The 27,564-nt window shown below is 47.3% G+C and overlaps 1 protein-coding gene across 4 annotated transcripts in view; it reads right to left on the bottom strand.

Moving 5' to 3' along the window:
- The window catches only part of SLC36A1 (solute carrier family 36 member 1), a 177,611-nt gene that overhangs the window by 109,624 nt on the left and 40,423 nt on the right, over nucleotides 1-27,564 (bottom strand). For 2 of the 4 annotated variants that reach the window (XM_058720710.1, XM_058720712.1), the window contains exons 6-11: nucleotides 26,237-26,321; nucleotides 25,600-25,818; nucleotides 20,528-20,626; nucleotides 18,149-18,315; nucleotides 14,658-14,827; nucleotides 309-4,742 (exon numbers count right to left, since the gene is read on the bottom strand). In XM_058720710.1, coding sequence (XP_058576693.1) covers nucleotides 4,471-4,742; nucleotides 14,658-14,827; nucleotides 18,149-18,315; nucleotides 20,528-20,626; nucleotides 25,600-25,818; nucleotides 26,237-26,321 — 1,012 coding nt within the window. In that variant the 3' untranslated portion in view covers nucleotides 309-4,470. Of the gene's footprint in view, nucleotides 1-308; nucleotides 4,743-14,657; nucleotides 14,828-18,148; nucleotides 18,316-20,527; nucleotides 20,627-25,599; nucleotides 25,819-26,236; nucleotides 26,322-27,564 lie in introns of those variants that run through there. The other 2 variants (XM_058720728.1, XM_058720719.1) reach the window with 1 other exon arrangement.

The following is a 27,564-nucleotide window of genomic DNA, read 5'->3' as shown; positions in this document are numbered from 1 at the left end:
ACGTGTCAAGTACGGTCGTCTGATATACACAGAGAGGGTTGAGAGTTTCTACTCAAGTTTTCAATAAAAGCAGGAGCAGGCTAAGGAAGGGCAGGACTGTCTGACAGAAAAATACCTACCTGGCCCCTTTCTTGGGAACGCTCAATTCCACAGGTGGTCCTACTGTTTGTACTGCTCTCCCAGAGGAGCTCTGGGACAGCAACTAAAAACATTTCAACCTCGCAAGATCTAGTAAAGAGATCTGAGTGATACTACAAAAAAACAAAACAAAACAAAAAGGCAAAAACAAAGATGCAGACTGCAACCTCTCAAAAATAAAAAATAAAATTCATTTATTGAGGAAGGAAAAGTTTAACACATGATCCAAGTGCAGAACCCAAAACAAATTCTTCTGTGAGCTCCTGCATGATCTACCTCTCTACACATACCCTGTGAGAAATGACACCCACGTAGGCACATACGCGGTATAATATACACGGTACCGTCTGGTTACCAACACCTGTTGGATGGCAGTTTTTCATATTCGTCTTATTTGCACATTCATCGACATGGTTTACAAGAGAGTCACATAAATTCGTTGTTCGCTAAAAACAGTTTCCCCAGCATCGCCTTGATTTCAACAAAAGAACACGGCTTACAGCAGGCACCCTCAACCCTCGTTTCCCCGCGCCCCCGTTCTGGTGACCACATATCAGCACCACTTACATACCCTGGCCAGATAATGACCCGGTGGTACAAAGAACAGGGAAGAAATACCACAGGCCGATGCTGTCGGAGCAAGCAGCCCTGCAACCAGCAGGACTAATTAAATTGTCTAGAAGTATTGACCATGATTTCAAAGACAAGCCACACCCTCTCCTTTTCCCCTAACGGTCTTGGAGATTTGTAATGTACTTTGGAAAATTTAATTCTAAGGCAGACTTGGAGCCGACTCCCTAATCACGAGGTCACGCGACTTGTACCATGTGTCTCCGCTGTCAGGAAGTGGCGTCGGGTTCTGACCGGGGCCGATGCTGGGGGCTCGCCTTAACATCTGATCGGCTGCGAAATACAAGCCACTGATACAGACCGCTTTGCTGTGAGCAGTGAATAGAGAGAGCTGTAAACAGACACAAATTGAGATTTTGCACTTCCAAAAAACATGAGGTGAATACGTAGTGTTATACAGAGTAGATATTCTACAATTCAGGAAGGGAGACGTTTGGGAAGAAAAAAGTAAGCCAGGAGAATGGGGACGGAGGGAAGATTTCCCCATGTTCCTTTCTGGGATCATCACTTGAAGACAAGTGAATAAACTGCAGCTTGTACCTTTCATGGGGGTAGAGTGAGCAGTGAGCACCAGCCAATGAATCCGGCCAGAGAGGTGAGTGGCAGAGAGGGAAGGTGGAAGCTGCAGGTTCTGAGCTAAGATACGCCACACATTCATACGCATCTGGCCCGGGTTTGTGCAGACGAAGGGCTCCTAGCAGCCAGACAGCAGCACAATATACAAATAATGACACTTGTGAATGGTGACAACTTCCAGAAAACTACACACAAGATGACAGATCATGCTCTTCCCAGCCATTTGAGGGGAGGTACGCTGCTGACAGAGAGTTGGAAACCTGCCAAGAGCAGCGTTTGCAAACAAAAACAAAAACAAAAACAAAACAAGGGTCTCTGAGAAGCCACCTCGGGGTTACTGGAAATCTGAGGCTGCACTTGGGGTGGCTGGGGGAGGGGCACAGAGCCTAACAGTATCGGCCCGAGAATCCCACGGTTTGCCTTTGGCCCGGCAGATGCAGCCTCACACTCGAGAGCCTCGTTGCCCCTAATCAGACTTCTGTGTATGCTGGGCCTGCTTCACCAGGGGCCAGAGCAGGGCACAGGGAGAGGCTGGGCAGCTGGTTCCTGATGAGCCATGGATAGAAAGGGAAGGCCCCCTGACTGCAGAAGCCTCGTGGGCAGAAGAGCAAGCTATCCTGAGCTGGCCCAGAGGGCTGCTTCCCCCTACCCTCCATCTTCTGGCTGACCCTTTACTTGACAACCTCACAACCGGAAAGGCCCATGGACAGGGCCCCCCTTGCCTGGCTCTTCTGAAGCAGCAGGAGCACAGGAAAAAGATCAAACGGGGACAAGGCTGTGCCAAATTAGCTTCCAGAAGCCCCAAAGCTAGTGGTGCCGTCTCTCCCACACACGTTTTCTAGGCCAGGGACCCTGAAACAGTAGTCTGCATTTTGCTAAGACCTGGGACCAGAGGACCACTGTTTTGTGCCACCCAGTCCTCAGGTCAAGTCTTGCTACCCACCGGACAGGATGGCCTCTAGCAGCTCCCTGAGTTACAGAGGCCTCTAGCACAGAGGCTGTGGGCAGGACACACATCTGATTCCCTTCTTCTGGCATGTGCCTTCTCACTGAAAACAACTCTCAGGACTGCCGTGGAAAGACGGCTGGAGCCCAGGGCTTGCAAACAGATGAGTGCAACTCTTGAACCCACTTTGGTACCTTCTGCACCTGAGGTTTCACAGGGCAGGGCCGCTGCCCCCTTCAGCTAGAATCTGAGTCCCATAAGCACCTACTGGTGACCACAGAAAGGGTGGGTGAAAACCGTCATTCTCCTAAGGGAGACCAAGTCACAAGTGATCCCATCTCCCTAAAGTTCATAAATTATTAGTAGGCTGGGAGTCATTGCAATGAGAATTTGGCTTTGGAACAGAAGAGAGAGAAAAAGCCAGGCTGGGGCGGGGGCGGGGGCGGTCAGAGCCCTTACAAGCTTTGGGGAAACACAAACAAACAGGACCCTGATGAAGCTACGATGCTCTCCAACTTTCAGGGCGAACTGTGTCTCCAGGTCAGAAACGGCCTGGTGACAGGAGAGGAGGACAGCAGGACCCTATTGCACACACATGAACAAACACACACACACACACACACACACACACACAGCTCAGGGGATAGAGACTTAATGAATGCCTTCTGAAATACTTCTCACACCAACAGGGGGGAGAAAAGGCAGCCAAAAGCAAGGCCATGAACCTTTCTCTGCTTTCTCCACAGTTTGTTCCCAAATCTGAAGGCTGGCCTTGAGGTGAGCCAACACCGAGGCTATTTCTGACACTCAGGGAGGCATGCAGGGGGAGGGACGGGGTCACGATTAGTGTTTAAAACATACGGGACCGAAGTCCCTACCGAGTGGTTCCCTTTAGAAGAAGTCCAGGTCGTGGAGGCAGCCCGGGGTGGGGAGCTGCTTCCCGCCTGTCCCCCGTTGATTGTAAACAACCAAGCACCACGTGTAGTGTCAGACCAGCTGCTTCTTAATTCTGTGAACTGAACTTCACGCTCTGTGCTCACTGGCCCCGTCTTCTCATCCACGGCGAAGTGTGGGTGTCCTCCCGACGTGCTGGCAACTGAACGCTAGCGTGCCATGTGCCCGTCGGGGGCCGAGGCTGAAAAACAGGCCTCAGCGCACGACACGACCATTGTATAAGCCTCCTGCGGAAAGTAGCACATCCCACTCGGCCATCCTTCCTCAGCCCAGTGCACTGGCAAACATATCCTGAGTCCTGCGTGTCTTCTCAATATGAAACCAGGCTGGTCAGTGGGAGGCAAAGTCCATACCTCCCCACAGAGGTACACGTGAAAATGATCCTGATTAAAACCTCTGGGGTACTCAGACAAGGGTGCTGAGGACCTAAGCACACATTTCCTAGAGCAAGTTTCTTTTCAGCAGGAGAAACCTAGTAAAAGCTTACTGAGGAAGAAACAATCCACAATAACCCCAGATCTAGAGACAATCTAAAAACAGAAGCTAATTTTAAATAAAATATAAATATTTTCAATTTAGGCAGGACTTGATATCTTTCGGAAGCTAAAGCATCTAAGAATACAACACTGTGACCCACACGAGGAATTTGGAGGAGGTGTTGCCAAGGGTCACAGGCAGAGAGAGTAAAGATTAAAAGCTCCAGCTCTGGAAGGCTGGTTTTTAACTACTAGGTAGGTCCAGGCACCTCCTGGAGACTTGAACAGGTTGGAGGAAACTGAGGTAAAATATCTGGGAGAGGTATGAGAAAGAGAGAGGCCCAGCCTTCCCAGTCATTTAATCCAGGCCTGGGCCTGGAAAGGAGAAAACAGGAGGTGGGGGATGCTAAGATTTTTAAATAAAGTGAGCTGTGCAACAGGAATAATTGGGTGAGGTGGGTCAGAAGGAGGGAGGCAGGTAAGGGAGGAGACAGGATGAGGGAAAAGAGTTGCAAAGTTCTGGGTTAATGTAAGTACAAATGAACAGGGGTGGCCCTGCCACTAAGAGGGGCCTCTGCATATCTGCTACCCACTCTCTCCTGTGCCCCCAGCCCTACCTGGCCCAGGGCACCCAGCTGCCAGGTAGAGGGGCTCCTGGACAGCAACCTCACCTTTCCCCAGAGCCCGGACCCTATCTGAGGCTCTGGGGCCAGGGGCTGGGGAACACACAGGGGCGGGGCGGGCAGATCGCTATACAAAGGCACTGGTGGAGTTGATGAAGACAGGAGCACTGCTTGGCTGGATCAGCTCGTAGAGGGCCTCATAGGTCCCCACCACAAAGCCCACGAAGCCCAGGATGCTGATCAGGGCGTCCTTGGCGATGGTGATGGGGCTCATGCCCTCCGAGTAGTAGGTGGTGATCTCCAGAAGGGGCGGGATGATGAGGGCCAGGGCGCTGCTGCTCACGGACCCCACCAGGGAGATGACCAGGTCCAGGCGGGGGATGAGGATGGCCAAGACGCCTGCAGGAGAGAGAGGACATGCCTGCTCAGGACTGCCCAGAGCTGGGAGAGACCTCCTCACTGCTGAGCAAATTTAGCACGAGTCCTTCTTCCAGAATGGAGAGCTCCGCAGAAACTTAGACATTGTCCCATCCAGTATCTCTTTGCACAGATGAGAACACAAATGGCCACAGGTGTGGCACAACCTGGGTCTCACTGCAAGGCTGGGACTGGAACCCAGATCTCCTGGCTTTCAGCTTTTCCCGCTACAGCATACGACCTCCATCTTTCCGAAGCAAAGGAACCAAATTACACTCCTGGGCAGCCTGGTCCCTACCAGAGGAGGGAGGCGGACTGTTTCGGTGCGACTGGTCATTTTCTTCTGCCGAGGGTACCTCCCCCACAAACATCTCACTTAACTGACAAGAAACAAAATGGGGGGGGGAGCCATCCTTCTGGAATGCTATCAGAATAAACCCCGTCTCACAGAGCATTTTCCTACAGGGAAAGTAGATGTAGCTCAGCGTGCAGGCTCACCTGAGGGGCAAGGCCCCACACGATGGCCTCGCGTCCGTGGCTCCCACACCAGGCGGAAGTGACAAAGAACCAACCGCAGGCCGCCTTAGGAAACCCCATCAGCTTCCACCCCGGGGCAATGACGGTGCTGCTGTCACACCAGGGGGAGGAGGCCTCGCCAACCGCACTTACTCCAGCGCCCGCTGAGCCCGCTGTTCTCATCTGACTCAGCTTTCCGCCGGGGGCGAGGCGCGAAGGCCACTGCTCCACAAGTGCCCCGAGGACTGCGGGCTCTGGCATCGGTGACACGGGGGCGGGGGGGGGGGGGGGGATGTTACCGCTCCTTTCTATTCCCCGGTTTTCTTGTTGGCAAATGAGGATACAAATGGCTCCTATGTCACAGAGATACCCTGATGGCCCAACGGGGTTGCACAGGCACCTCACAAAAGGCCTGGGGTACAAGAGGCTCACGCTAGAGTTGAGAGCATCATTCTACTATATATGCTGCTGCCCATGCAACTGCATTACTGACTCATTACTGTCTTCCCCACGGCAGGCTCCAACCGGAGGTCCCCAGCATGGAGACCGTGCTCCAGAGCACATCCCTGACCTCACTGGCTCCTAAGAGTCACATCTTACATGGGGGGGGGGGGGTTCAGTTCCCCCTTCATCTCACAAAGCAGTGTAGCCGAGTCGTTCTGAGGAAGGCATCACAGTGGCGAGACTGCCAGACAGACACCTCAGGCCGATGCACCCCATTTTACCCTCGGATCAATTTTACTCCTCAGATGGGGCTGTCTGCATCGATTACTGTTTCTTTGGCTAAGCTACAGACAAATGGACTGGGTTGCATGTAGAAGCCAGGTTTTGTGAGACGCACTTGCTTTTAAGCTGGAATAGCACTCCCTGTAGTAAGAGAGGAGGTGACGTGGGATGGGGGCTTACCAGGAGAGGGACAGGTACACGTCTCCCGTCTCACACTTCCTCTGAAGCGATGTCAACTTAAACAAATCCAGTTCCTCATTCACAGCGGCCATAATTTCAAGGACTTAACAGTTGCCTGTGCCTAATGGCTACCGTCCTGGACAGCACAGACCCAGAATACTCCCCTCGTGGCAGAACATCTAGCGTCTGATAGACAGCACTGCGAGGCAGCCACTCGTTGGCAGAATCTGCCTCAGGTCCATGGGTATGTAACTTCACAACATGGTTACTGTCCCCAGGCAGATTCAATGATAGGAAGGGGCAGAATGCAGGCCCTCAAGTGTCTGGTCACGTCACACACCTGACGATTAAGAACATACAGAACGACACCTGCAGGAGGGAGAACAGGGGTGCTGGCTGATCACACAAAGAGCCTGTCTGTGAAGAACTGGGGGAGTCAGATGCCCCAGGGCTAACTTTCCCAGGGACGCACTGCAATCATTTAGCAGAGAACCAGTATACAGTCAGCCCTGACCTCTCTCTGCTTTGCAAAGGAAGTAAGACAAGTGTTTTGAAGCCTGATAACAAAAGGGGGCACAAGGATACTGAGCCTCAGATCTGCTTCTGCCATCGTTTTATAGCCCTGAGGCAATCCCTTCCTCTTTCCTTATTCTAGTGTTCAACCGTAATGGCAATTATCCATCAACACCCTCGCTGTTCTGAAGCCTTCAGGAAGCCCATAAAAAGTGTAGGCTTTTAACTTGCACCGCAAGTTAAAAACAGTATGTTTCAGCCCTTAGCTATTTCTATATAGAGTTGGTGATATCCCTCAAATCTTCAGGGTTGAATTTGGAGGAAGGATAAAACTAAATTGTAAACTAGGGCGCCTGGGTGGCTCAGTCAGTTAAGCGTCCGACTTTGGCTCAGGTCATGATCTCGCGGTTTGTGAGTTCGAGCCCCGCCTTGGGCACTGTGCTGACCGCTCAGAGCCCGGAGCCTGCTTCAGATTCTGTGTTTCCTTCTCTCTCTGCCCCTCCCCTGCTCATGCTCAGTCTCCCTCTGTCTCTTAATAAATAAACGTTAAAAAAAAAAAAAAAGACTAAATTATAAGCTGATGACAAAATGGCGTTCTCATTACGGACAACTTAGCGCTCAACGAGAATTGATCTGCTGTGTGGTCTGTGCCGTGTGTTCCCTTCCCCTCTCTGGGGTCTGCGTCTACATCTGCCTAATGTCAACCTCACAGTGACGGCTCCCACGGTTCCAATGTGGGTGAGGGGTGTGGTGGCAATAGCACTGGGGCAGCAATCAGATCTGAGCCCCGGGAGAGGCTGGTAAAGGAACGTGGTTGAGAGTGCAGGCTCTGGACTCAGAACCTGGACTCCAATCCCAGCTCCACCACTAACCAGCCAGCTACTTAACCTACCACTAAATAGGAGTGGTCACATGAGACCGTTTCACATCGAGATCTCAGAGCACTCAGAACTTAAGTGCACAATAAATGAAATGTGAGTTAATACAATCACCGGTCCCAGCATGAACGGGTTCACCATTTGGAGCCTCAGCTCGTTCACCCACGAGGTTAGGTGACCATACGAGCCCTGGATGAGGACTGAAATCTCACCCGCCTCTGACATCTTAAGGAACTGTACAAAGCAGGTTTAGTCACTTAGGAGTGTGTTGTGGGATCCTTCAACTCACTGTCAAGTGGGAAGCACCATGTCCTGCTCAACTGTGGCACAGCAGAGCAATGGGATTCCTCTCCTAGAACAGATGGGTATGCCCTAAACACAGCTTCCAGCCTGCCTGGTTTTGTGCCATTAAAGGGAGTGTGAGTTATTCTTCCGGTGCCAGCCCCTGATCTCCATGGATGCTCCACCCCACTGAAGAGAAGGGTGTCCTTTATCAGAGACAATAAGCCCGAGGAGGAAAGAAGTCAGATGACCTGCCTGCGCCCTCCCAGCTCTGAGTCTGACATCCCCTCTTCCTCTCTCACGTTAACCTGGGGGACATATGGTACGTCGTGATAGGACTTCAGTGCGGTCAGATGTGCTCTATTCTATGATAAGCATTAGGTGGAAACAGTGACACAAGCTCCTGCGATTAGAATCTTTTCTCAGATTAGACAGAGATGTTCCACTTCATCGTGACATTTTAAAAGCAATCTAAAAACTTGCCCTTTGTGTTTGCTACAAAGGATATACACGATAAGGGCGCCTAACAAAAATATCTCTAAATAGAGATTTTTTTTAAAGTGGCAAAACTTTTCTCTTAAGGCCAGGATCACAGGGCTATCCTAGCTGGACCAGATACCACAAGCGAACCCCAAATAAAGCCTGACATTGGAGAAAGATAATGAAGGGGGTGGGGAGAAGGCAAGAACAGTAAGCCTCGCACTAATAATGCAGGGGGGAAGGGGAAGACAAGAGGACCCAACCAAATTAGCACAAATAGCCCCAAGGGCTCAACTGCAGGGGTGCCTGTTTTGCCATCATGCAAAATGCGGCCAGCCAGCTTCAGCTAATTCCAGACATGGGAATCATGTACTTAGGAAAGATGTGGGAGTAACCAAAACCTCTTCTAGCACTAAATGTCTTTACTCGGAGTTAAAGCCCTCTAGAAAGAGAAACTCCAGAAGGCAGAGATCTCAAAGCAGCCAACCAGGAATATCCTCTCCCTACTCTCTCCCTGCTCCCCCACAAGCACACCCCATACAAAGAAGAACACTCCCACAGCGCACTCCCAAACAGCAAGGCAGCGCCCTCTGCAGCAGCTTGGCTGTGGCATGTGCAGAAATGGGGGACTGAGGACAACTCAACTAGTCCACGTGATTAGTCAAGAGGACTCCAACGGTCTTACAAAACATGTTCCCTTTGGGTTAAGAGACACTAAAAATGTGACCTTTTGACTGCTGAAGCACCAGGGGGCAAATGACCATGTTCAGAGATGGAACTGACTGGGATTCTGGAGCCTGTGGTTTTAGACCGGCAACCGAAAGAGCTGACGTGTGCACAAGTGAAGAGAAAGCACTTTAGAGAACACACACTTACAGAACTATGCTGGACACCTACAGCCAGCCCTATGTCTGGAAGCTCTTCCTGCTGTTTCGTTGTGATCAATGCTGGTGCAACCCACCTGTGTTACTCTGAATGTCTAGAAATGTACCTTTAAAATTAATACCAGCCTTGGACACAATATGTCATTTCATTTAGGGGGAGTATAAATTTTAAAAAAATACAAAAGCAAGGAAAACAACTTACATGTCCAACACCAAAGGAGTAGTTTAGTAAATATGATCCACTAATATAATAGAATATTATATGGTCATGAAAATATTTATGAAGGATACGTATATTCATGACATAATATCAAATAAAAAGCAAAAGACAAAGTTTCCTGTGTATACTATGATTGCAACTATTTTTAAAAGCACCTATGAGGGGGCGCCTGGGTGGCGCAGTCGGTTAAGCGTCCGACTTCAGCCAGGTCACGATCTCGCGGTCCGTGAGTTCGAGCCCCGCGTCAGGCTCTGGGCTGATGGCTCAGAGCCTGGAGCCTGTTTCCGATTCTATGTCTCCCTCTCTCTCTGCCCCTCCCCCGTTCATGCTCTGTCTCTCTCTGTCCCAAAAATAAATAAAAAACGTTGAAAAAAAAATTTATAAAAAATAAAAGCACCTATGAGGATGAACACAGAAAATAAAATGCAAAAAAAAATTATTTTAAGTCAGTGGGATATTTGGAATTTCTTCTTCCATCTAGACATTCTTGAAATGTTTCTACAGGGGCGCCTGGGTGGCGCAGTCGGTTAAGCGTCCGACTTCAGCCAGGTCACGATCTCGCGGTCCGTGAGTTCGAGCCCCGCATCGGGCTCTGGGCTGATGGCTCGGAGCCTGGAGCCTGTTTCCGATTCTGTGTCTCCCTCTCTCTCTGCCCCTCCCCCGTTCATGCTCTGTCTCTGTCTGTCCCAAAAATAAAAAAAAAATAAAAAAAAAACATTAAAAAAAAAAAAAAAAAGAAATGTTTCTACATTAACTTTTTTTTTTTTTTTTGAGCAGTATTTTGGTAGAAATTTCAAATCAGGCTCAAAGCACCTGTGCCAAATCACAGAAGTTTCGACTTGAAAGAAATCTTCGCAATCTGGTACCCTGCACATCTATCTTCTGGCTGAGGAAACTGAGGCCTCGGGAGGGTTCCCCAGGGACCCACAGTGCACAGCTAACTAACACCACTGCCCCTTGTCATTGTAGCTGCAAGATGGAGGGATGGGAGGGAGCACAAGCTGCTGAGAAGCCACTCTGTTCGGACCTGGCAGCTTCATGCTTGACAGGGTTTGGCTGCTTGGAATGTTCCACAGCTATGCATTCCAGTCCAAACAGGCCTTTTAATTGATAAGGCTTTATGTTATTACGTCTTCAACAATAGGTTTCTGAAATTTTCATATGTAACCGAAGTAAGATGCTTCACATGGGAAATGCCACAGAGAATTAGTTCAAAGCACTGAAGGACAGATTAATGCCTCATGGAACCCAAAAGAACTACTCTTTCTACACTTCTGAACTCCCTCTGGCACCAGCCTCTTTCAGCCTCTCCTCCTTGCACATAGGTGACCTGCGAAGTCTGCAATTGAAACATAGGGGCTGGAAAGAAATACCGTTTCATATGAAATCGCAACACAATGAACACCATTCTCTGATGCATGTATTTTCCCTTCCCCTCCTGTCCAAGAGTCTGAAATTAAGCACCAAAGAGTAGACACAGAAGTCTTTGCAAAAAGGGGGAGAGTGGCGAGAAAGTCAAATTCCCAATGCAAAAAAAAAAAAAAAAAAATGAGTCTGGACCAAATTCCCCTGCTTCCTTTGGTGGGTAGAGGGTAAGGAAGAGGAGGAAAAAGACAAGAAAACACCATAAATAGCAATAAAACAAGCTCCTATTAAAATGTATGGGTGGGGGCGCCTGGGTGGCGCAGTCGGTTAAGCGTCCGACTTCAGCCAGGTCACGATCTCGTGGTCCATGAGTTCGAGCCCCGCGTCAGGCTCTGGGCTGATGGCTCGGAGCCTGGAGCCTGTTTCCGATTCTGTGTCTCCCTCTCTCTCTGCCCCTCCCCCGTTCATGCTCTGTCTCTCTCTGTCCCAAAAATAAATTAAAAACGTTGAAAAAAAAATTTTTTTTAAAATAAAATGTATGGGTGTAATAGAAAACAATCGTTCCAGCAAAGTTCTAAAATCATACACCAAATAACCTTATGCAGCAAAGATCTGAAAGTACAGGAAAAAAACAAAAACAAAATAAACTCACATAAATACATTTAAGTTGGTGCTGCAGTGAAATGCCTCTCCTGAATCCCACAATCACTTCACAGTCTCCAGGGAAGGGAAAAGAAGGGTGTTCAGAGATGAAAAGGCTGCATCATTTAATAGGCTGACGATGCAATGCTAAGTCACAATAGATCACAGAAAGGGAAATAACTGAATGCACTTGCAGATCAAAAGCAGCTTGAGTCCTTTGAGCATCATGCTGTAGAAGGGAGATGAGACCCACAGACAGAGTCAGGAAAAGCAAAGCAAAATCCAGGAGACATATAAGGATAGCATGAGGTCTATGAATCAGAGACTCCTGGCTCCTGCAGGGCGCGGTGGAAAGAAACCTGGCAGGAAGCAAGACATATGCTGCCGGAGGCTAAGCCAGGTTTGAGAAGAAAATGGGGCCAGGACAGGAATCAGGCCCAGCATCACCGCCCCAGCTCTCTGGGCAAGGAGAAGCTGGTGTCTAGGCAGTTAGAGCACATTTTGCCTAGACAGACTTACCTTTTCTAGAGAAACCACTTTGAAAAAAGCCAATTATTTGAACCATCCCATCCTTGCTTCCAGCACCCTTTGGATTCCAGAATCAGAACACTGAGAGTTGACATTATACACTGTACACATGAAGGCTGGACTTCAATACTTAGAGGTAACCATCCACAGAGGAACACACGTATCTGTGTTAAAGAATGAGAGTTGCAGGCAGAAGATAGGAACAAAATCCAGAGCATCTTAGCGCATATTAAGGCAAATTACTAGAAAAGCAAAGATACTTTACAATTGTTTCCTTTTCAGTTGCTTTAGGGCAGCAGTGGCCTGTAGGTAGCTCTGGGCACTGGATTAGCTGCTGAGTGGGCTTTTTCTATAGGCTGGACTACAGAGGGCCAGAAGGTCTGCCAAACAAAGGCTATAAGGAGAAGTCAGATTCTTGGCTGCCATCAACTTGCTAGGGTTGGCAAATGCAAGCAGTCCACTCATTGCCTGGCTCTTCCCCAGCCCCACCCTGCAATAAATCCTCAGACAGAATATGCCCAACATTAAGTCAGAAGGTTTGGTTCCTCAGCTCTAGTGACCTCCTTCCATACAAAGATTCAGGACGCTGAGCTTCACCCACATCCTTGAAATAAAATCAGAAAGAGAACTGCAGGTGGCTTGAAGAAATCTGTTCCATGACAGGCATTAGTCTGTTCCCTTGAGACAGTTCATTCTGGGACAGGCACTAGTCTGTTCTTTGAAGAGACATTCTAGGACAGGAGCCAGTCTATTCCTTGAGCAGATGAGTCTGAGATAGGCACTGTTCAGTTCCCTTGAGGAAGTCCTAGCTGGTAGAGCCACCAGTCTATTTCCTTGAAAGGTCCATTCTGGGATGGGCACTAGTCTATTTTTTGGAGAAGGACCATTCTAGGATAGGTACTAGCCTGTTCCCTAGGAAGCCCATTCTGTGGTAAGCAATATCAGTTCTACTGAGAAGACCATTCTGGGGTTGGCACTTTCCTTAAAGAGGTCCTTTCTAGCACAGGCACTAGGCTGTCCCTTGAAGAAGCCCATTCTGGGATAGGCACTAAGTCGTTCCCTTGAGGAGGCCCATCTGGGATGGGTACTCATCTGTTCCCTGGAAGAAGCCCATTCTAGAATAGGCACTAGTCCGTTCCTTTGAAGAGGGTTTATTCTGGGATAGGCACTAGGCTGTTACCTTGAAAAAGTTCATTCTGAAATAGGCACTAGTCTGTCTCCTTGAGACTGGTGCCTCAAGTCCTTTCTAGGGTAAGAACTATTAGTCTTGCTGAGGAGACCATTCTGGGATAGGCACTAAGCTGTTCTCATGCGGAGGCTGATCCGGGATGGGCAGTAGTCCGTTCCCTAGAAGAAGGCTGTTCTTGGATAGGCACTAGACTGTTCTTCTGAGGAAGTTTATTCAGAAATACACACCAGAATGTTTACTCAAGTAAGTCCATTTTGAGATAAGCACAATCAGCTCTATTGAGGAGACCATTCTGGGATGGGAAGTAGTCTGTTCCCTTAAAGAGGTCCATTCTAGGTAGGCACGATACTATTCCCTGAGGAGGTCTATTCTGGAATAGGCACTAGTCTATCCCCCATGTCTAACCTCTACTGCCCTTCTCTTGTCAACAGTTAACCCATAACATCATTTCTGATCTTCCACACTATGAGTAAATGCTAGATAACTTTCACACCATTTATCCCTAAAACACTCCATTCTGGTTCAATTTAAAAATCATACAGGCCTATTTTTATTCCAAAGATAGAGCCTTGGACCGGATAATTTAAGAAGTTCCCACGGAAGTCTCAATATAATAAGTCAAGATAATTCTTTTCCCAAAATAACACAATTTTTAAAAATAAAATAAAAAGCCCAACATAGCCAAAAAGTAACATCTAGATTCAAGTACTGCGATCTGGAAACAAGTTGCAAATCTCCTAGAAATTTACATTAGGTATTATAGACCAATTTATTCAGGGGTTCTCTATTCTATCAACTCACAGAACCTACCAAAAAAGAAAAAAAAAAAAAGGAAAAATTGATTTTTATTTTAAAATGTACATCGGTTTCCACCAACAGCAAATAGAGTAATATCTTGTCTCTTAACTCACACTCCAGGGTGTGTGGTCAGGGAGGAGAAATAAAACACAAAGGTAAAAATCAAACACCTAGATTAATCAGTATACATTTTCTAAGAAACACATTTAGTAAACGTCTAGAAGAGTATCATATAGGCCCAACATGAAATCTAAGCAATAGATTGTCACACTGGAAAAGGATTATTTGAAAACACAAATAAACATGTAGTGGCTATCAAAGTAACCTATACTCATATGCATATGGTTTAAATGGCTCTCTTTTACACTGTTGCCTTATTTTACCCCAAGGACACGGGATAGTAATTCTACATCTTTACTATGAATTATGACCACCACTGTAGCATTTTACACCATATCTACAAATAAACTTGTGTTCTCCTTCCCATACCCTTTCGAGTACATATACAATCAATTCACTTCACCGTCTGGCCGGGCCTCAACTACGCACCTGAGACATCAGGCCATGTTCCCCGCTCACACACTACAACTGTTTCAGTCCACCAGGCTCTCCCTCAAGAAAGCCCTGAGGACTGGGTGCCCTTTGGGGAGAAAAAAAAAAAAAAAAACCAAAGCAATTATCTCGTCTTCTACTCACATGTCAGGCAGACCAGCACAGTGCGCACGAACAGGTCTACCACCAGCTCGCAGTGCTCGGGCACGCGGGACACGAAGAAGGGGATGATGATCTCGGCCGGGACGTAGAACTGGAGGGCGTAGGTGAAGAAGATGCCAATGGAGTAGAGCAGCTTGACCGACTGGTACAGCCTGCAGAGAGAGAGCCGAGACCCATTCCAAAGCCTGCTCTATGCCACAGCACTAGCAGTGAGGGGGCAAGACGGTCTCGCCGTGGCCATGTCTATCCAAGTCACTGACGCGCGTGTCCTTCAGACCCAGCAATTTCATGTCGACGCATTTACCCTGCAGACGTACTTGCACGTTGCGTAACATTTTTCACTCCAAGTATGTCACTGTCGCATTGTTTACGTATGGAAGGCTGAAAACAGTTTAAATGTTAGCCAGTGGGGAACTAGTTACATCATAGTGTCCCATACAGCTGTGAAAAAGTAGGAGGCAGAACTACAGGTGCTGATACGGAACCAGCGTCAGGATACATAAGTGAAAAATGCGTGAAGCAGGACAGTGCCTACAGTGTGCTACAAATTGTCCAAAAAAAGAAAAAGAAGGAAAAAACACTCCCTCCCCCCCCACACACACACATGCATATGACATTCTTACATACTCTAAACATCCCCAAAAGGAAACACAAGAAATTGGTAATGTGGTTGCCTCTGAAATGGTAAACTGTAAAACTGGGGACTTGGGGAAGCAAATGGAAACAAACACATTCTGTCTACACTTTGAACAGCTGGAATCTTTACCATGGACATACAACCTTTCAAAAATTAAAACAAAAATGCAATTAAAGCGTAACAGGCCTTTTTCTATCCTTCCCCTTCAATTCCCTGTTCCCTAGAATCAGAAGGGGACCACATGACCAAGAAGCAAGAGCAAAATCCATCTTCCCACACCACTGTGGCTGTCTTCCTACCACTGCATCACGTGTGGCTCCTCAGCCACACACAGGGAGACGGTTAACTCACCAACAGATAGCTCTGTCTTATCTCTTGCCTAGAACTGTGCAGAGTAGAAAACAAGTGTGATCCATAAGTACTCATGGATCTGAAATGATCAGTCCAGGGAAGGCTACCCCGCCCCTTAGCAAAAGCTCCCCTTCAAGTAAGACCTTCATGCCTTCAGCAGCAAGAAACACTGGCCTCCCCCACCTTGTTGGAAATCTATTTAAAAGTGGTGATTGCATTGTGTATATTGTGCATGGAGTTTCTCTGTGGTTGAACTTAATGCCTAGAAGATGTTCTGATGCTATAAACAGGAGAACATCCTGGGAGAGACTGAGTTTGACAAAAGGCCTTACTTGCTCCAAGAATAGATAATAAAAACATTTTGGAAAAATCAGCTGGTGCCTCTATAATTAAACTCGGTACAACACGAAAGCCTTCTGGAGTGCTGGGAAGTCTGGAAGCAGGATCATCACCTGCAGGGATGGCTAAATAAATCGCGCCTGAATGGAGGCGGAAAGATGAGAGTAGCTGGGTTTGGAGTGTCAAAGGGACGACGACAGGTGCTCATCCACGGCTTTAGATTATGTGGGCTGCTTCTGCTGTTCCTGATCCATTCATCTTCAGTTATGCCAACCTACCACCTGGCTCTTGAAAGGGCAGGAACATTTGGAAACTTAAAAGCAGGCATCAGAGCGAAAGGGAAAGACTTTCTGAAAACAACAGCCCATTGCAGGACTGCCACTTGGCTGGCCACACCACAACCCTTGTCCCCAGACCCCTGCTGATTAAGGGCACCCTGGGCTAAACACTGACGACAAAACCGAATAAACACTCTTCTCAATTTTTTCAACCTGCCTTTGTACAATGCCTCACTGATCGGAGCTCTAACAACATGCACAGGCAGGTCAACCAGGCCAGCCTGAAAGGTTCCCTGGTCCCCAGGGCACTCAACAAGCTTCTCAGTGTCTGCTCAGCTGCCCTCCACAATGAAATTCTCATCTTCAGAACTGTTGCTTCAGACACACCCTGCGACAGCTACCTTTTCAGGAAGCATTTCAGTATGTCTCAGTGTTTCCCTGCAAGATAGTAACCAAGAGTTAAGCAAAGTGAGGTACAGAAGGGCTCCCCACAGCCCCGAGTCCACTGTGAGAGGCCTCCACCCACTCATCAAGCTGGTGACTGCCACGGGAGAGGCACAGCAGAAGCTGGGAACCCAGCCTATTCGCCCTCTTTTCTCCCTGTCTGGAATGCTTGAGGTGAACCGATGGGATGCTTGGCCCTTCCAGGTTCAGATTTCTAGGGAGAAATGGCATACTACCTGATCAACCAATCCACGTGGCATACGCCTCCAGAGGAATCCCTCCTCTAAACAAAGAAGAAAGCTCAGGGCAGACTTCTCCTTCTGATCGCACCAGGAGAGTATGACGAAGCACTTTCTCACACATAGCATTTGGTCTTCCTGACAATCCTGGAAGAAATGACTACTCCTGGTTCCCCAAAGTGGGAGCTGAGGCAGTGAGCAGCTGTGACCTGTCCAAGGCCACAGAGGTGAACATGGCAGACCGCCCCTACCCTCTATGCCCCAGTTGCTCCCTGAAAACATCTCTTCACAACATGCCTCACAGTTCTAGCATTTAGTCCTCCTTTTTGTTCAAAAGGCATCTACTGGGTGATGATCGTGTGCCAGGCGTTGTGCCGGGGGCTGGGGTAGAATGCAGAGCTTACGGCGGAGGGAGATCACAGTGCAGGTAAACAGAACATTATAGCGCTTTGGAACAGGAATTAGGCTAGGGTCCGAATGGGATCCTGTAAGAACAGAGTGAAGGGGCATCTGACCTAGCCTGGAGGTTGTGGCGGGTGGAACAGCAGAGAAAGTTTCTCAGAAAGAGTGGCTCCTTGACTAAGTCTTCCTCACGGACTAGGAAGGAGGTGCAGGCAGGGCTAGAGCCAGAGTGGTCCTGACAGGGACGTTGCAGACTTTTGTCTCTGCTGGAGGAGCAAAGGGAGGCCCCTGAGGGCTCTCGCCAAGGGAATGCACCCATGACTGGAGTCCTGGCTCGTACAGGGAATGGGAGAACAGACCTGGAGAAGGATTAACACTAGGACAGGCAGATGGGTCAAAGGGCTCAGTGGGGGGCCAAGGAGGGACAGTGCTGGCCAGGGGCAGGGGCGGGGGTGGCAGTGGTGGGCTAAAGTGAAGTAAGCTGATTTAAGGGGTGAGTAAGAAGAAAATCCACGTTCTGACCCATGAATTTAAAAAAACATCCAGGGGTATCCAGGTGGCTCAGTCAGTTAAGCATCCGACTCTTGATCTCGGCTCAGGTCATGGTCTCACGGTTCGTGAGGTCGAGCCTCACATCAGGCTCCGCACTGACAGCGTGAAGCCTGCTTGGGATTTTCTCTCCCCCTCTCTTTCTCTCAAAATAAACAAGTAAACATTTTAAAAACTACAAACTAAATGAAACAAGCATCCAGGGCTCCCACGCTTCCATCCTTCCCCACGTACCAACAATTGGGCAGGTTGAGGGTTATGCTGCCTTGGATGTTAGCTCCAAACTGCAGGTACCCCAGGCACCCCAGACTGATGTACAGGGCGGTGATGATGGCCATTCCCACGTACAGGATGACCGGAAATTTCTGAGGATCCTTCATTTTGTTTTCAAGGGGCAGAACCTATAAGAGTAGTGACAAAGAAGAGAAAACACAGGAAAAAGGAACATTAATGGTGAAAAACAGAACTGTAATGGGCTCAGAAATAACTGCTTTAGCCCCGGGAGACAGAAACAAATCCAAGCTATTTCCTCAGAGCTGGAGGAGAGGCAGAGCCCGCTGTGTGAGCCGGGAAGTGCGGGGAGGCGAGCGTGGGCCAGACTGGGACCAGGACCCCTGCCCAGGCCAGTGCTCTGCCTCCGGCTCCAGGATCCCCATGGGCGGGGTGGGGGGGTGCTCTCTGCCCCTCAGCACAGCCGCACGGCCGCCAGGAGCCCTCCCACCTCATGCCCACCCGGCACGATGGGGAACAGACCTCGCCTGAGACCACAGTTCTGCTAACCTGTCCGAAGAATGCAAAACACAGGTCAGGGAACACTGCCACTCTAGTTCCCGGAAACTTCACAACCTGCTACCACCTGCACCTGGCCGGGCTCACAAGGAAGAGTGACAGTGTCGAGCTGTCCCACAAACCATCTTTGATCTTGTCATGACACTCATTTTCCTTGAACGCTTGCGGTCACGAGGCAGAGTGGGTCTGTGCCAGACACACCCCGGCGGGCAGGGAGGGCCCGCTGCAGGCCCGGCGCCGTGAGGGAGCCACAGCCCTGCACTTCCAACCGGCCCTCGACACCACCCCCCTCCCCCACCAGCGCAGGGGGCCTCCAGCTTCAGGTGATCCACATCCGGTTAGAAACAGTTGCTAAGCTTGCTTCCGGTTACCTTTCGTGGACAGTCTAGAGAGCCAGAGGGCAGGCAGCCCGTCTCCTCCATGTCTGCCAGGCCTGGGCCAGTGGCACAAACACAGAGCCTACCATGAACAAAGAGTGAGCAGGGGCCCTGCACCCACACACGCTCAACAGCCCTCAAATCCAAACTAAGAGTCGAAACACAGAGAAATCTCAAGCAACAGATAATAATGATCACAGGATGACTCCACATCCAGGCCTTGGCTAATGAAAGGAAGCAAAGAACAACGTCTGCACTGTGCTGTCAGGGAAAACTGGTAAGTTCCGCACAATGCTCCTTCAGAACCAGGATCTCCAGGCAGCTTTCCACATTTACTCAATCTCTTCTTTCCAGTCCCAAGCACTTGAGAGCTCGTTTCTCACTGCTACAATACAGGGTTCTGTTTGTGTTTGTGAGTCAAGGTGAGACCATCTTCCTGGGCAGCGAGAAGCTCCAAGAAAGAGCAAAGGGAAAGGTGTAAAACCTCGGGACAACAACTTACACACTGATCCCTCAGAAAGTCTCCCCCGTGATGTTAGGGCCTTAACACATCGCACCAATCCCACCAGGGCAACTCCTTAGTATTTTGACGAAAGAATCGATCCAGCTTCTAGGTTTTCTTAAAAGTATATCAAGTGACAGGGAAACCAAATGGGGATAAAAAGATATTCCATGAAAGGAAGAGTGTCTTCTTCCCTTTTCCTAAGCTGTTGGCCAACAGTACTACTAATTTTCTTCAAGGAAGAATTCTGGAACTTTATTATGAAAAAATATAAATAAAAATCAAATTAGGTGCAAATGAGTGGCAGATTCCTCTCTTTAGGAGAAGAATTTGGTGAAATCATAGCAATGGTGGGGGAAGCTAACTAGCAGTGAGAGCTAAGCCATTTATCTACACACAAAAAATACAGCACACCAATGTTCCAGGGCAGAGACATTATTTGTGCAGCTACTGATTTAATTCTAAAATCAATAGTATTATTAATAAAAATTATTAAATACTTACTGTGTGTTAGGGGCTATGCAAAGTACTTTACACACATCTCATTGAATCACTGAATGATTAGCGAACTACTAATCATTAAGTTCACTTTTCAGAAGTGAACAACAAAGAAGTTAAGTCCTCACACAAGGTCACACAGCTGTTCTCTGGGAGAGCCAGGACTCACCCCCAGTCAGTCTGACTCTAGACCCTGCACTCCCAATTGCCATGTATTATTGCTTATTGCCCACATAGGTGATAAATATGCAACAGAGAGGGTTTGAAGGCAAACATTCTCAAATCACATACAATTTGTTTCCAAAACCCCAGTGGAATCCCTGCATTGCTGTTCAGGAGCTGGCCGATAAGTTTCAGAAGATAATTTCTAACAGCATTTCCTCAGCCTTCCAAAGAGCAGACCTCAAGGACACCAAGGGCGACACAGAATCACAGCGAAACTCTTACCATCCCAATGCCTTCAAATGCAAAAATGGCCGTGCCAAAGAACAGAGGGTAGGTCTTCCAGGGAGCCACCAAGGGGAGGCGGCTGGGGTCTGGGATATTCTGAAAGAGAAAATAAAACAAAGCAAAGGCTATACAGAGATTCGAGATTTGAACTCCAACATCAGACAGGTCATAACCTTTTCCTAGATTCAAGATCCTCTAAAAGGAGAAAGTCTGACACCTGACATGGTTCGGGGACATTTAGTCTTTGTATTTTTTTTCCCTTCAGGCTTAGAAAACCCCTATTTGCTTTGGGGAAAGACTATATCCCAGTGTACTATAAAAAACTCAAATGCTGGAGCTTGCATAAAAATAGTCACATTCTTTCATTAGGTAATCCCATCCCCAGAAATTGAATCCGAGTAGGGAAAAAAAATCAAAATATACATGCTTATTTATTTTTGAGAGAGAGACAGAGAGAGAGAGAGAGAGATAACGTGAGCAGGGGAGGGGCAGAGAGAGAGGGAGACAGAGGATCTGAAGCAGGCTCCAGACTCCGAGCTGTCAGCACAGAGCCCGACGTGGGGCTCAAACCCACGAACCGTGAGACCATGACCTGAGCCGCAGTCGGACGCTTAAACAACTGAGCCACCCAGGCGACCTGATTACGTGCTATTTTTAAAGTAAAAATTGAGATAACTAAGAGCACATGAAAAACCGCTTATGAAATAATAGTGAGAACATGCACTTTTAAAATTTGCATATTCACTATAATGCCACTACGTAAACACTCCACATGGATAAAGCTGCTTTTCTCTCTTTTAATTCTTATAAAACAGTTTGAACACCCCAAAAATTTTATTGATACACACATGATAGGAGTATTGGAACATTAGGGATAAAATGGCAAAAAAAATAAAAAGCATTTAAAATTATAGGCAGATGAAAACCATAGCACTTGTTAACTGCAGGTACAATGTACAGGTGTTGAAGCATGGAGGTGCAGACACAGAATCCTAGCTGGCTCACCACTGAACAACGGCCCCCAGCGACGGAGCATCAAAGGAACAGGACTCAACATGGACAGGAGCTGTCCTTTCAGAATGTGGCTTTTGAAACCATGCGAATACACGGCTTAAATATAAGAATTGCTTTTTAAGCTGCCTTTATAATGTTTTTTGTGGCGCCTGGGTGGCTCAATCGGTTGAGCATCCGACTTTGGTTCAGGTCATGATCTCATGGTCCATGAGTTCAAGCCCCACGTCAGGCTCTGTGCTGACAGCTCAGAGCCTGGAGCCTCCTTCGGATTCTGTGTCTCCCTCTTTCTCTGCCCCTCCCCACCCATGCTCTGTCTCTGTGTCAAAAATAAATAAACATTAAAAAAAAATTTTAAGCTGCCTTTATAATGTTTTAAAATTGATTGAACTATAGAGGTATTTACACAAATATGGGGCATGCTCTAACAGTGTGACAGAATAGTACCAGTGAACAAAAGGAGATCTAACGTTAATCTCTATAATAGGCTTCTCTTTGAAAGTTTTCAAAGCAATTATACTATAGTTTCCCTAAAATATAATTTTAAAAATGCATTTTTTTTCTTTCCTGAGCTTCTAAGAAATTGCTTAGATCTCTTTATAAGAAGTATTTCAGTACCTGGAATGAAGACAGACTAATAAATATTTTTGCTCTATGATGAGACAAAGAGTAAAATTACAGTGCCTTGAAATTACTCCTGAGTCACAGTGTAACTTCTGGAAGCTTCCTGGAAACAGGAGCAATCGGTTGGTTAGTGGCTGACTGTTATCCAGGCTCATACACCAGATCTGGCTGAAGTATCAGAGAGGGAATTTCAGAATCCATGTCTGGGGATACTGGTGTGAATGAGACCAGCAGAAGGAATTTATAATTTTCCATACTTAATAATTGCTACTGACTTAAGAGACCAACCACTTAAGTGGAAAATGTTTAGGAGCACCTGGGTGGCTCAGTCAGTTGTATCTGACTCCTGGCTTCAGCTCAGGTCATGATCTCGCGGTTCATGAGTTCAAGCCCCACATCAGGCTCCGCACTGCTAGTGCTTGGAATTTTCTCTCTCTTCCCCTCTGTCTGCCCCTCCCCTGCTTGTGCGTGTTCTCTCTCTCTCTCTCTCTCTCTCTCTCAAAACAAACAAATAAACTTTAAAAAAAATGGAAAAAGTTTAACGTGCAAAGAAACATACAAATTAAAATCAGCTCATTATTGACATATTACCTCCTCAGTTCTATGATATTATTAATTTCAGTGATAATAGCTCCCTGAGAAAATGCTGTTAAATGTACATAAGGATTGCAAGATGTACTCCAATTTTGGAAATATCCTAACTATGAAAAACATTGCATCTCAGAATTAAGGAAATGCAGTGATAAAAACATTTACTGGGAGCCCCCTCCGGGGGAGGCCCTCTGCTCAGAACCATGCCATCTGTCATTCCAGGTGGTGAAGATATGGGGAAGCCTGCACAGGTGGAGGATCTCGGTCGGCTTCCAAGATGGTGTTTGCACGAGGAGCAAGCGCACCGGTCACACACGTTCGGGACCGCGGAAGGGTTCGGAAACACTGGACAGCAGAAGACGCCAAGACAAGACAGCAGCAACACAGCCACAAAAACGACCCAAAGGGAGCATCTTGACCTATGCACATCAAAATGATGCTGCTCGACTCACAGCCACACCACCGTTCTCCCAAGCCACCCCAGCGCTGAGAGCACTGTGTGACCACACATGCCTCCTGGCTAAGCCCAGAGGCAGGCTCACACTCACGCTCAAGAAATTGGCGGGGCTGCCTCATCTGCAAGGGCAAGTTTGCTCTACGCACAGACAATGCTCTAAACGGACACTGCCTTCCACTGGGGCGGAGACACTGTTGGAAGCCACATTCCCATCCCGGCCCTCTGATCACGGCAACCACCGCAGTCCAACGACTGAATGCAGTGTGTGTGCACGTCTATGTGAGGTGGCCTCGCTCGCTTTAATGTCCACTGCGGTGTGTCCTAGGCACTGATTCAGATCTCTAATTACAATGTTAAATCATGCATTTATTTACCCTTCCTTGTTTTCACTTAATTTGCCAGAGGTAGAGAAGAAAACTCTCTAGAAGTGGTCAATCATGCGTTCATGGGTCCTCCTACCATGCTCATCAAAAATGGGACATATCCAGACAGCAGTTTATTTTGTTTTCAAAAAATAGTTCTACGGAAGAAAAGTCAGTATCGGCCACCCATCTGACTCACTAAGACAGAAGAAAAACAGTAAATGCTCACTGAGTACAATGTTAATCTAAATTCATTATGTCATTTCCTCAGTAGAGGAAAACCTGTTTTACAATGTGCTGCTTTCCTAGAAACCATACCAGTGAGTGACTGGGTCACTGTTAAGTAGACCGTGTGAAAATGAGTTAATGTTCACCTGTCAGATTGACTAATATTAAAAAGATTGATATGTCTAGTGATGGCTACTTACATACTATGGAAGGGAGCCTAGATGAAATTGGTCAAAAGCTTTTGGAAAAAGCGACTTGGCAAAATAAAAATTCAAAAGTGCATACTCTTCAACAGCTACACCTCTAGAAAAATACCTTGGGGGAGTATTTCTACATCGCCACAAAAAGAAAGGCCTCAGAAAACTCACTGCCAGAATACTAAAGTAACACTAAAAAATTATAAACGACCCGACGGTCCACTGATTGGGGACTGGTTAAATAAACTAGGGCACATCTATTCTCTGAGATACTATGCAGCAATTAAAAAGGATGAGGTAAAACTATGTGTAACAACATGGAAAGCTCCCTGCCATGCTGGTGCTGTCCCGGAAACATAAAAGCGAAGTAGAGGAACAGCACATCTAATAATTTTTAGAATTAGGCTAAACACAAAACAAAACATACTTTTTTTTATATATTTCTCTATGTACTAGACACAATTCAAACCAGGATACTGTCCGTGTTATGTGTAGATGCATTCACAGGACCTAGACGGAGACAGACCAATCACACACAGTGAGTCTCTGAAAGAGCCTCGGGGTGGAGATGTGGTTTTCGATGCTCGTGTTGTCTGCATCTTAATGAGTATGCACTGATGAGTCCTTTGAGTAATTACATCTAAATACCTTTTTTTAAAGTTATGCTTTTATTCACCTGCTTTCATTCTCCTCTTTTTCTGGAGTGTTGGCAAAACACATTGTCTCATCCATAGAGGGCCACACTGTTTGAGGGCACATTTTTCTCGCCTCGTCTTCTACCCATTCACATACGTCTTCTCTTGCACTGCCCCACAGACCTGCCCCCATGGGCTAGGCACGGGGAAGCAATACTGAATTTATAATTTTGACAAATAAATATATAACTGGAGTGGTAAGGAATTACTTTATCTGAATATCACGTTACAGGGGCCCCTGGGTGGCTCAGTCGGTAAAGCGTCCGACTCTTGATTTCGGCTCAGGTCGTGATCTCACAGTTCGTGGGAGGAAGCCCCATGTTGGGCTCTGCACTGACAGCACGGAGCCTGCTGGGGATTCTCTTTCTCCTTCTCTCTCTCCCCCTCCCCCTGCTTGTGCTCTCTCTCTTCTCTCTCTCAAAACAAACACGTAAAAATAAATAAATAAATAAATAAATAAATAAATATCGAGTTAGAGAAGTTGATTTTTCTTTTCATCTTAATATTTGTCTATTTTCCCATTACACGATGATCCATATGTTAACTATCCAGTTGAGGAAAAGTCTAAACCAGTGATCTCAATAGGGGTGACTTGGCACGCGCATACCCGCCTTCAGCACACTTTGCAATGTCTGGGGATATTTTTGGCTGGCCTAACTTGGGGAGTGGCTGCTACTGGCACCTGGTGGGTAGAGGCCAGGGATGCTGCTAAAATCCCATGATGCACAGGACAGTCCCCACGACAAAAAGCTTATCGGGCCCAAAATGTCAACAGTGCCAAAGTTGAGAACCCCTAATTGAAATATACCACACGTAAGTAACATATCCCTATTTATGTTCCACTTACTTGTTTTGTTTGCTGCTTTGATTATATAACAGGTGGAGGGAGAGCCTGGGCTCTTACCTGGACAATGAACTGGTAGAGCATAACCAGGCTAACCAGCATGGTGATGTTGGCCAAGAGAGAGAAGATGGACAGGGCTCGGAGGTTCCTGACAAAAACCAGCAGCACCAGGAAGGGCAGGAAGGTGAGCATGTAGAGTCGGGAGTCCATGGTGGGCGTCAGAATCACAGTCTCATTGTTGTGGCAGTTGTTGGTGGTCCCATTGGCCGCTTCAATCACCTAGAATGAGGGGAAGGAAAGCAACAGAAAAGTCTCTCAAATGACAGAGGCCGGTGGACCTCCCACCCAAAAGCGTTCCTAACTGGGGGCTCAGAAGGAAAACAACGCCATTCAGGAGTCTGTGGCTGGTGAACCATCTTCAGAGATCTTCATAACTGTCATCAGCAACCCAACTGTCTGAGCTGGGTTTGAGCACATCTTATCTAAAGACAGGAGGATAGACAAGGTACCTGGAAGTTTCTCAATGTCATAGGTCTTTAGACAAAATTACACAAAAGACACCGTTCTATATAACGTGTTAAACTCTTAATTCTTCTGTTGACCAAAACTGGCTTAGAAGGAATCCTAAACTCAAAATCCACTTATCTCTTGCCATTCTCTCTCTCTGTCTTTTTTTTTTTTTAAACCAGGGCCCTACCTGTTTAAAGTTGTCAGCCAGAAAGACAAAGTAGACACAGCAGAACCCCAGCTGCGTGACAATCAGGAAGAAGTCCACCAGGTGCCTGTAGAAGGGGAAGGAAAGAATACAAACATCATGAGAATGAAAAGCAAGAGAGTCCCGGAGACAGAGGTGTTCCAACAGTGCTTCTTCCCAGGCCGTCACAGCCCCTTCCCACCAGGTGACAAGGATGAGGGTGCCCTGACAAAAGGAGAAACCGTGCGAGGTGCCACCAGTCTGGAGCTTTGGAGGAGGGTGAAGACGACACTGAGGTCCCCTTCCTCTGTCTTCTCTAGAATGCTGCGCGGGGTCGGGTGATCCCGAGATCAGAATGGCTAGAGTGGAGCACATACCCCAGGACCAATGACCAGCCCTTGGCCTCCCCCTCCCCGCGGCCTGCCTATCCTGTCTCACACTATTTGTTCTAAAGCTACAGGGAGCCCTCAACATAAAAGCCCAGGAGGTGGAGCCCTTTACGCTCGCTTTCTATAATATGGATCTAAGAAACAGCCTACTCTCACATAAGTACACAGAAACAGATGTACCAAAACAGACGACTGATGGAAGCCCTGAGCAACAGCTGGCAACAACCTAAAAGATCATCAAAAGGAAAATGAGTAAATGCAAGACCATTCTTAAATGGAGAGGTATACAGCAGGGAAAAAGAGTATGTTAAATCTATATGTGCTGATAGAGATAGGTCCAGGACCTTTAACTGAGAAAGCAAACAAACAAACAAAGAAAAAAACAGCTTCCAAATAGTACTTATAGTACTGTCAATTTGTGTAAAAAATGTTAAGAACATGTGTATGTGTGTATACACACAGAAAATGCCAAAAGTATACCCAAGCAAGTGTAACCAATAGATACTTTTATTTTTCACTTTATGAACGTGTATCTTGCTCAAAAAAAAATTTACCATGAACAGACATTAATTTCATTAAAGAAAGGAAGGGAGGAAATAAGGAAGGAGGGAGGAGAAATGGGGAGAGAGAGAGAGAAAGAGAAACAGAGAGAGAGGAGAGGAGAGAGAAGAAAGGAGGGAAGGGGGGGGGAGAAACAATCAATCAACTACCAGCCAATCAAATAACCAATGGTGGCCACTTGGCACGATGGCTTCTCCCAGTCACAGAAAATGATTCTGCTAAAAGAATCGCAAAATAAACCTGTATCACAGGAGGAAGCTATGTGTGAAACTATAAAACCTCCCTATGAACACAAAAAGGGAGTTTTCCTGGAGAACATAGATTTAATACAGTTCCATTTAAAAAGAATTTAAAGGATTCAGCCTTTGATGTCAACTCTCT

This window comes from Neofelis nebulosa, chromosome 1 (assembly GCF_028018385.1).
Source record: "Neofelis nebulosa isolate mNeoNeb1 chromosome 1, mNeoNeb1.pri, whole genome shotgun sequence".
NCBI lineage: Eukaryota > Metazoa > Chordata > Mammalia > Carnivora > Felidae > Neofelis > Neofelis nebulosa.
The sequence above is the reverse complement of the archived record's forward strand: the minus strand, read 5'-3'. Positions and strand labels throughout refer to the sequence as shown.